The following is a 9,556-nucleotide window of genomic DNA, read 5'->3' as shown; positions in this document are numbered from 1 at the left end:
TCAAATAACTCGAATATTTAGTATTGCAGAGAAGAGCAGGATTGTGTAAGCGGCTATATGAGCCTCATAAATAAGTTCATGTATGCCTGTGCGTATGTGTGTGTTTGAGGCAAGGCTGGGCGGGCTAGTGTGTCATTTCCTGAAGAAAATGATAGCAACTGATGTTACCACTTCCTACTGATGTGTCAGCTGAAACAGGCAGAAAAAGAAGAGAGAGAAGGAAAGAGTAAACTGCTGTAAAGCTGACGACTGTATACACTAAACTGAACTGAATTAAAATGATTGATCCCTTGTTTTTTGACACAACAAAGCCAAAGAAAGGAATGCAGTCTTTGTGCCACTGTGCCACTTCTGCCTTTGTCTAAGAACTTAACAAATATTTGAGTAAGACTGCTGACAGTAACATGAACGGAAGCACCCACACAGATGCTCATTGGGTCACTGGGTTAGGCTGTTCCACAAAACGTCCATCCAGACGTCACAAATTCAACCCGGTGTGATGTTCCATATAACCCACATGAAGAAATCAAATCTTTAAGTCAGCATAGTCAAGGAAGATGAAGAAATACCCCCCTTTTTTTTTGTTAATGGCGGAAATCCAGTCTCTTCATTATTTTCTTTTCTCAGATACAACTGAGGACGGTTTGTACTTTACAAGAAAACGTGTATGGGATTAGAACACCATCTGATGCAGTAAGGCGGGGTAACATGCTGATGTTGTGACACTAATGATACCACAATCATGTTATCAGTTTGTTTCATCAGGAATAATTTGAAGCTACAATAAACTTCCACGAAACCATCAATAATTTCCCCAGAATTCAAGCAAAGCATGAAAAAAAAACACAGAATTTGCTTTTACATTTAGGTTAAGTACTCAAAACGTGCAGTACATGTAGAGTATAGTATGACTTAAATAAAGCTTACATTTCTTCTTCGTGTTACGGTGTTTGAATATTGCCTTTTAACTAAAACTGATATTTAATGATTTGTTTCCAGTTTTAAATGATTAAATAACTTTAAATGTTAACAATCCCTGGTTTCACATTTAGAGTAGCCACAACTAAACTCTTCTCAGCTCTCACTACTTCTATTTTCTGACAAAGGTAAAGCTCATCCAACAAACATGTATGGTCTGAGAGCATAATTACTATTCATGATTTTAATACCTGGATTTCCCCCAAAATACCTGCATTAGAGCTACCGGACTTGCACATTTCTTATTAATGTTCTAGCATTTTTTTACTAATCTTGTGTTTACTAATCTGTGTTTCATTGTTCATGTTATCTTAACTTATCTTAGCTGTTCATCAGTCCTGAAATATGACATGACATCCTGATCCAAGATTTGTTCAATGATGTCAGCTTGTTCAAAAGAAACGACTCTTTCTTAAAATCACATGTGTTCTCCTCACAAGCTTGTGACACAAACTTTTTATATATGGCTTACCTGCAGCTCTGATTAGCTTCTGAGTCATCCCCTTATATGCTTGAGGCTAAGAAACGCACCAGATGTCAGCAACCAAAACTGTCTCAACCTGTACAGTCTTCCGTAAAGAGAAAGACAGAGTTGATCCTTAAAGTTCAAAAAGTAGCTCAATTCAGTGTTATAATGATCATCCACATGTTATCGGGACTACATCATTTAAAAATATATATTTTATTTGAATAAAACATGTATCCTCTGACATACAATGGAGCAAATTCTCCTCCTCCTGAAAAATAGTGCATCAAATTGTAGAAAACAAAACAGTGAATGCATTTAATTGCATTACTGACCAACATAAGCATCTGCCAGACATGTGAGGCACATAAAAGGCACAGAATCAAAAGAATGGCAGGCCACATTAACTCACACTGAAGGAGCCAAGCTAAACATATGAAGAGCAGACAGGTCAGTGATAATGGGAGTACTGTTGGTATCTCGGGAGATGAGGCTGTTGCTGTGGCATTTGGAGTGTAAATAATTTAACACAGCAAAAGTTCTGTTAATGGTTTAAAGCTGCTGAATGATACCTCTGTCCCCCTTTCCATTTCTCCGCTTCTGCGAAATTAGGTGAAGCGAAGTAAGGTGGGTGAAATAAAAAGTGAGAAAGAAATCTCTCACACACTTACACAAACACACGCGCGCACATAGGGCCGCCAAGGTAGCGTAAAATTACTTTTTTGGGGGTGAACTGAACTGAGAGAAGTAAAAAGAACAGAGTCAACTGAAGTGAAGGGAGTTGATCTGAAAGAAGAAGATCCCTTTGATGCTATCGTGTCCTTATCTCTACATGAAGTGGCTCGGCAGTCAATTAGGGTAAATTATCGCTTCCTTTCACATTATAAAAAATCGTACAGATCTGAATGTTTGCTGCTATCATTCGGCATTTCCTTCGTCCAAGTTTGCAGTTGCGCAAACTCAGACCTCATATCTGATGCTAATGCAAAAGTTTCCACTCAGGAAGATGTTTCAGCCACTTATTTTCTACACAAGAAGACTCAGGAAACCATGACGCACACGGAGGGCTGAGCCTCTTCAGGGGGAGTTTGGCTGTCTGAGGCAGTTTACAGTTATACTTCACAACGCAAAGAAGCTTGAGCTCAGAAAGGGACTGCCTTCAGGAGGACATTTTCCTGTTTTACTAAAGAGAGACAAATTGAGCAAGATGAAACTGATTCTTCTCCTCCTCATCTCCTGCCTCGCCTTACATAGTACAAAGGGTAAGTCGACAATTAAATCTACTTTGTGCCTCTTTTTTTTTTTTTTACCGGGATTGATGTCGCAGTATACTTTATCGGGTCAGGTTGTTGAGGAAACAACAAGTGGACATGTTTACCATCCTGACAGCTTAAGTGCTTTCCGGGAACATCCTCACATAGAAAGTCACTGGGAATCCCAGGGCCCTCGGGGGTTTCTGATTGACAAGCAAAAAAATAGGAACTGTTCCACTTCACTGGTATACAACTCTGCGTTAGCATACTGTGATTACCGTAAGTCTCTATGACTCATTTAATCAATCCAGGGTTCTCAGAGTCGATCAGCATCCCCTCAAGTTGAGCATTAGACTTCAAAACCCCTATAAAATCGAATGTATATATATAAAATAAAATACATGTACATAACATAGATGCTGCGTGCTTTACAGTAACATGCCATGATGTAATGGTAGGACTCCAGGTATCGGAAAAAAACAAAGGCGTTTCATTTTCCGAGTTAAGTTTCGACGATACTTCTTGAACACTTTTTAAATATAAATGTAGAGACGGAGAGAGAGAGAGTAGTGAAACGGAATGGACAAACCATTTTGCGTAAAATATATCCGATACTAAACAGCCACATTTTAACCCCCCTGAGGCCCCAATTAATCAGACACTATTAGATATTTTCCCGTGTACACGTGATTTTATTGTATTTATGATAGCAATAAGACTTTTATGTTTTTATCCACTGAGTTAAATACTTAAAAAGTTTGTAAGTAATTTTACAGTCATAGCAGATTTTCACGTGTTGGTCGTCTAAGAATTTTCTTTCTTTCTTTCTTTCTTTCTTTCTTTCTTTCTTTCTTTTGGCTGCATGATTATATAAAAAAAAATACTAGACTTTATTTTATTGTGGGTGTTCAATACACCCAAAAGCACTATGGGCACATGACACCATCACTTATACTCATAATTTTATCATCAGTGGCTACTGAGTGTTCACATGTATATTTACTGTGACAGCCTTATGACAGGAAGCCTGTGGTGCAAAGAACCCAGCTGTCTAACTTCCACATCTTAATTGCCTGAATAACAGATAGTGATAGATTATCTTTGCCAGTAGTATAGATGTAATAAATAATTATCAGTACAGCTTCAGCAGCACAGGCGCTTTTCTAATAAAAATTTACAAAAAGAGTTAGAGAGGGCAAACAAATCGTCAGACCAACCAAATACTTGTTACAATTTCTCAAATATTTAATATTAGTTGGAATGACTCAACTCTTAATGGTTTTAGCATCACACAACCTCCACGATCAATGTGCTGCAATGCGTGGAGAAAAAGTTGCAATACTCCTACTTCCTATTTTAACTAATTTCTTACGAAAATAAACAGCTCTGAATGCCTTTGAGAAAACCGTTACTTTATTCCATCACAGACTAATGTTGTAATCTTAAAAACGTCCAAATGTGGAGATCACGAACAGTAAATATATCCAGAAATGTTCCCCGAGTGTGTGAATAAAGGTAAAATGTACTATTAACGGGGCAAAATAATAAAATGTTATCTACACTTGTCTGTCTCTAGGAGCACCAAGGACTGCTGTGTATACGTTTATGAGATGTAACCCTGATGGTGACCAGGCCAACTGTGTGACTCAACAAAGCCCAGAGATGGAGTGGAGTCCAGATCTGCCATCAAAACTGCCTGCTTCTGCTGCAGAGTATCTGTAAGTGTTCGTGTGTCGTAGTCTGTTCACATCTGGTATGTGAAGTTTTGTTTTTTTTTTATTTGTGAGCTGCTCAGAGGACAGAGGTGGCGGCGAGTTCACGTCAATGTTCAGTTGGGTCTGAAAAAAACAAGAGAGTGCTGTTTTTAGACAAAAGCTGACTTTAAATATGAAAAATGCTGATGCTGCACTGGCTTTGTCACCTTGGTGAGCAGTGCAGGCTCTCTCTGCATGCTTGCCTGTGTGTTTTCTTATCTTGTGCGTTTGAGAGTATATAAGTGTGAGGTAGGTGGCCAAGAAAAGCCAAAATAGAAGACAACGTGGAGGGATAAAGAAAGAGAGTAACCAGAGAAAGGGCAGGGAGGTTACAGCTGGACTAAAGAAAGAAAGAAAAACACAACAGTTGATGATCTTTTTCTTCACAAGACACAGAAATATTTAGAACTTAAATGAGCTGATGTCTGATAGTCTGAAATGAATGCAAGGAATGTTGGTTCTTTCTCTGCGCAGGAAATAATTTAGATGATTTTAACTTTACCCAAAGTATACATATCTTGAAAATGTGCATACCCTGGAGGTCAGAGTTGCCAAGTGCACAAAACATTAAGACACTTCCAAAAAAAATTTATTTTATGGTATAAAGAGATACATTTGAATAAAAATGCATTCTGCATTATATCAACATAGTAACTCACATATATTGGATCATAAAAGAGACTCCAAACATGAGGTAGACTTGAGCTCTGCTTACTGCAGACTTCAGCACAGAGGAAGTGAACTCATCGCTTGTTGCAACAGGCTATTAAGACAGATGCAGAGACACTGTCCGTAGGTTTCGGAGGAAAAATGGCTCATTTCATCATTTTTATGATGAATTTCATATTTCAGCAGGATTTTAGCCCACACTTTATAAAGTCTCTTTTATTACAAATGAAAATCGCTAATGTCCTCAGTGACTTGTTCCTCTGAGTGGTGGCATCAATGGTTTTAAATGTGTTGTATGATGATAGACTTAAAAATGTAAAATGGAAGAAAAGCATCAAAAATTGAAATTTAAGGTTGTCTGTGATTTACTTCTGTGTGGATTAGCTTCCCATTCAACTTTAAAAAGTAAATAAATAAGTTTCCATATTAACAGTTTCAGATATAATCGTATCAAATATTATTTGTTATGCTTTTAAAAAAAATACAAACATAAAAAGTCTCAGCTGTGCTCCTCTCACAAGGTCCACAATGGATTGTTACGTTAACACACGAAGATTTTGTTTCACGATCGTCACAATTTTATATTGAGCTAAATAGTTTAGTATCAAATTAATTTTTAAACATTTTAACAGTTCAGTTGCTACATTGTTGCTCTTTCTGTATAAATTATCCGGCAGGTACTATAATCTTTGCTGCTGCTTTGTTAAAACTATTCATTTTTACTGTGTAATATGTGTGTATACTGTGTATCCTAGGAGGACATATGCTTATGTATAAAGATTCTAAAACATACATTAAAAACCTACTTAATGAAATTTTACTAAACTTAGAAATTTATTAATGAGCTGGTAAAAAAGCAGCATGTATTTGAATTTCTGTTTAGCATAAAATGTGTCTGTGAAAAAACGGATATTTTAATATGTGTGACCTCTAAAAAAAAAAGTAAGAGTATCACAATCTTGGTCTTCGCCCTCAGTTTCCTCTTTTAAAGTTCCTCTTAATGTCAATCCTTTCAGTTAACAAAATTATATTCAAAAATAAAGGAAATCTTTCAAAAGTGAACATGCCAGATTACATTTTTCTCAGTAAGAGTCCTTCTATCGTGTTACTGAAACATCTGTGACAACACAAACCTTCAGATAACTTAATAAAAACTTGGATGAATTTCACATGTTCTGCGTTTTCACAGGTGTGTATAGAAAACATGCCATAAACTCATTACAGACACAAAGACAAGAGTTAGAGGGTAGCAGGTAAAAAGGTTCAGCTGTTAACATTGTGATGAAATGTAAAAAACCTCTAAATATGAACAGCGTCTGGCTTGTTTGAGTCTTTTCGCTGAAGCTTGCTTATAATCACCGGAGCTTCCGCAGCAGCCGTCCTTTTTACAGCACGCCTTGAACGGGAAGTCACAAGGAAGTGTACAAAGGAAGTGGGCTGTTGCTTCTGGTCTATTGTTTTGTGTTTTTGTATGTGTCAAGCTCTTTGGATAATCCTATCTGAGAAGCACAGGATTATATATGTATTACTTGTATCATTAGTTAATATGAAGTTATTTATTTCAACAACCTGGAAAAGAAAGCCCACTGACGAAGCAGTTCAAGTCAGATTCTCAAACTAAATTTCATTTGATAAAGATATATGCAAAGCAAATACGCAAGCAAGCTCAAGCTCGACAAGACTGTAGAAATGTTCTTAATGATGCAGTCACAATGAAATTCAAGTTGTTGGTAGGAGTGTAAAAGCAGAAGAGGACAGGAAATAACGTGATTGAAGTGGTGGAGACATAGATGGCAAGTTAACAACAGCAGCTCAAAGTTGTAAAGTCGATAGTTTTGTTATCAGACACTTTGCTGTCTTAGAGATCTCAAATGCTTTTCACGCTCTCTGCTGCCAAACAGCTTCCCTCGTTCTGTGCTGGTTGTAAGAAAAAAAAATAAAGACTAGAGTAAAATCCCAAACTTTCAGCCAGGAAAATGTGGATGTTTTAGTACAGTTCAATCCCTGTTCATGGAGTTGTTATCATGCACACAAATATTAAAGTCTCAAATCAGAGCAAAGTTTGGAGATGCAAAGACAGCCGCAAGAGCAAAAGAGAAGGCTTACCAAAAAGTAGAGAGACCTACTATTATATATGTTTTAGAGATGCTGGCACTAACACAAAACAGGAGGCACAGCTGAAGAGGTGAAGGTTTCCATTGGGCAGGATTAGAAAGGAGTACATCAGAGGGACAGCTCAGGGAGAGGAGCTGGGAGACAAAGTACAACTTTATTTGTATAGCACATTTAGAACCAGAGGTGGTCAAAGTGCTTCACAAAATCCAGCCTTCCTGCAAAGTAAATGCAGGAAGGCTGAGATGGTTTAGATGTGTGGAGGCAGATGATCTGTTGAGGCGACCCGTAAAAGGAGCAGCAGAAAGAGAAAGAAGAGACATTTATCAGCTAATCTCTCTATCTCACGTCTTATGTGTTTTCAGGGAGGCAGAGCCTGTGGAGGATGAAAATTCACCAATGGAGGAGGACGATGAGGAAGAGCAGGAATACGAGGAGGAGGCAGAGGAGGAGGAATCGAAACTGAGCGAGTCACCTGGAATATTCCTGGGCGAGGAAGGTTCTGGTGGTTACGAAGGCTCTGCAGCTGAAGGTCCATACATGGCGGACAAGAGCAACCTCGGTGAGACTGGTTCTGGCATGCTCTGGAAAGAAAGTGAAGGTATTTTTTGTAGGACAGGATTCGCATGGATTCAGTAGAATCCATGTGTTTTCTCTTTTGTTTGCTCCATGTAATTTGATCTTTCTCCTTGTTTATCTTTCTCCTCTGAAGATATGAGTGACCTGAGGAGGCTGTTCGCCAGCAGGCGTACCAGCGATGAGGTAAAACCCGATGAGCGTGATTACAAAGAAGACCACCTTCTGCAGCTGTAGACTGGACTGCCAACCACTCCGAAGCACATAAACAAGGCTGGCATCTAATTTGATTCCCTGTCTGGGCTTATAGTAAACTCCACCTGCTGGGAAAAAACAAATGCCATTTTTTGTACTCTCTGTGTTATTGTTATTAATTATTTTCAGAAAGGCCAAAACAACGACTGTAAACAATGTGAAAATAATTGTGCCAGTATTGTGCTTTCCTATGGAAAAAAGCTTTCAAATGCTTTTTTAAATATAAATAAAAATATTCTTTTAAATCATTGTAATACCAGTGCAATAAAAGCATGCCTTTGTCCATGCATTGCATTACGCCAGCCATTTTTTTTAGTTTTAAGGAACGTGTTCCTTAGAAACACTTATTTAAATTATTTGATCCCTTTATTCACAAATCCTGCAACATTTTATGCCTAACCTGAGAATATTGAAAAATATTCCGGCTCAAGATTTAAACGAGATCATCTTCAAGACACAAACCCCTCAGAAATGGGTTCAGAAAGTCCTAACCAGAGTTAGAACATATTCGAAATATGTACTATAAACACACATGCATTTTTAACAAACTCTGTAATTTCAATTTGAAAAAAACTTCTACCAATAAAGTGTTTATTTTATCCCTACTACTGTGTTATCTGTTCTCATAACTGCTTTCATATATGTCAAGTTCCTCAGTAATTTAAACTGAGGTACCTTCTATTATTCAAGCGTTTGATTTTTTTATACGGTACTTGCAAGCAACATCAGGAGCTATTTTCACTAGAAAAAAGTACATATTTGCCATCTATAATTAAAAATTAAGTTTACTATCTCAAAATTTCAGACTTGTGAGAAAATAATCAAAATGGAGAAATATCTTGAAATTCTAACTTTATTCCTTTTGAGAAAATGGCCTGAAATTTCTATTCACTTCTATTCTTTTTTTCAGTGGCAGAAACAAGCTTCTGTTGTAGGTTGTCTTCAGATTTTCCACTGTTAAATTTGTGGCCAATATTAGAACACTGTTGAAATTATTTATTCGCCCACCAAGTGGCACTGAACTTAATTTACAGCTGTAAAACGGCTTCCTCATATTTTCATTTGTTTCATATGAATTCATATGTTTTTAGTCTCAATGGGGAAATCAATTTCCTTGCCATGCTATGCTAGCTTTGTACTGTACTAAAATGCCACCTTTGCACTAAGCTGTTTATTTCTTCCCTTCTGGATATGCCACGATAAATTCTAAGTGGTATTATTGGAAAGTACAAGCATTTCCTCAGCCATGAAGTGGCAGACCATGCCAAGTTATGAATGCTGAAGCTTATAGTGGATAAAAGTCACCAACACTTTGCTGACTTCATTACTGCAACGCTCCAAACCTCCTCTGGCGTTAAAATCAGCATAAAAACCATGCACCAAGAGCTTCACACTGTGGGTTTCCATGGCTTAGCAGCTCGTATTGGGATCGAGACATAGATTTCATCATCAGACAAAGATCCGTGTGGACAGGTGGGTACCACGACATCTCT

The 9,556-nt window shown here is 37.6% G+C and overlaps 1 protein-coding gene across 2 annotated transcripts; it reads left to right on the top strand.

The window, feature by feature from the left end:
• The first annotated feature begins 2,543 nt into the window (after nucleotides 1-2,543).
• Nucleotides 2,544-8,668, top strand: srgn (serglycin). 2 transcript variants are annotated; one of them, XM_086285665.1, is made up of 4 exons: nucleotides 2,544-2,706; nucleotides 4,274-4,415; nucleotides 7,598-7,833; nucleotides 7,945-8,668. In XM_086285665.1, exons 1-4 carry the CDS (start codon nucleotides 2,652-2,654, stop codon nucleotides 8,043-8,045), a joined length of 534 nt encoding a protein of 177 aa, XP_086141791.1. In that variant the 5' UTR covers nucleotides 2,544-2,651; the 3' UTR covers nucleotides 8,046-8,668. The 2 variants fall into 2 exon arrangements, with proteins under 2 accessions (XP_086141791.1, XP_086141797.1); XM_086285671.1 differs by having other exon boundaries at nucleotides 2,545-2,706; nucleotides 7,598-7,794.
• Nucleotides 8,669-9,556: the final 888 nt, after the last annotated feature.

Source organism: Aulonocara sp. 'chitande type north' Nkhata Bay, linkage group LG1, assembly GCF_057382095.1.
Source record: "Aulonocara sp. 'chitande type north' Nkhata Bay isolate Kocher_YH1m ecotype deep benthic linkage group LG1, A_spYH_male_GT1.1, whole genome shotgun sequence".
Classification (NCBI taxonomy): domain Eukaryota; kingdom Metazoa; phylum Chordata; class Actinopteri; order Cichliformes; family Cichlidae; genus Aulonocara; species Aulonocara sp. 'chitande type north' Nkhata Bay.
Note: the sequence above shows the minus strand (reverse complement) of the source record. Positions and strands in the feature narration are given on the sequence as shown.

What these genes read in the sequence shown, in the direction of transcription:
- srgn (XM_086285665.1), top strand. Translation starts at nt 2,652, where the DNA reads ATGAAACTGATTCTTCTCCTCCTCATCTCCTGCCTCGCCTTACATAGT. An exon ending in CGCCTTACATAGTACAAAGG is followed by an intron (nt 2,707 to 4,273) that starts GTAAGTCGACAA and finishes GTCTGTCTCTAG; the next exon opens with GAGCACCAAGGACTGCTGTG. An exon ending in GCTTCTGCTGCAGAGTATCT is followed by an intron (nt 4,416 to 7,597) that starts GTAAGTGTTCGT and finishes ATGTGTTTTCAG; the next exon opens with GGAGGCAGAGCCTGTGGAGG.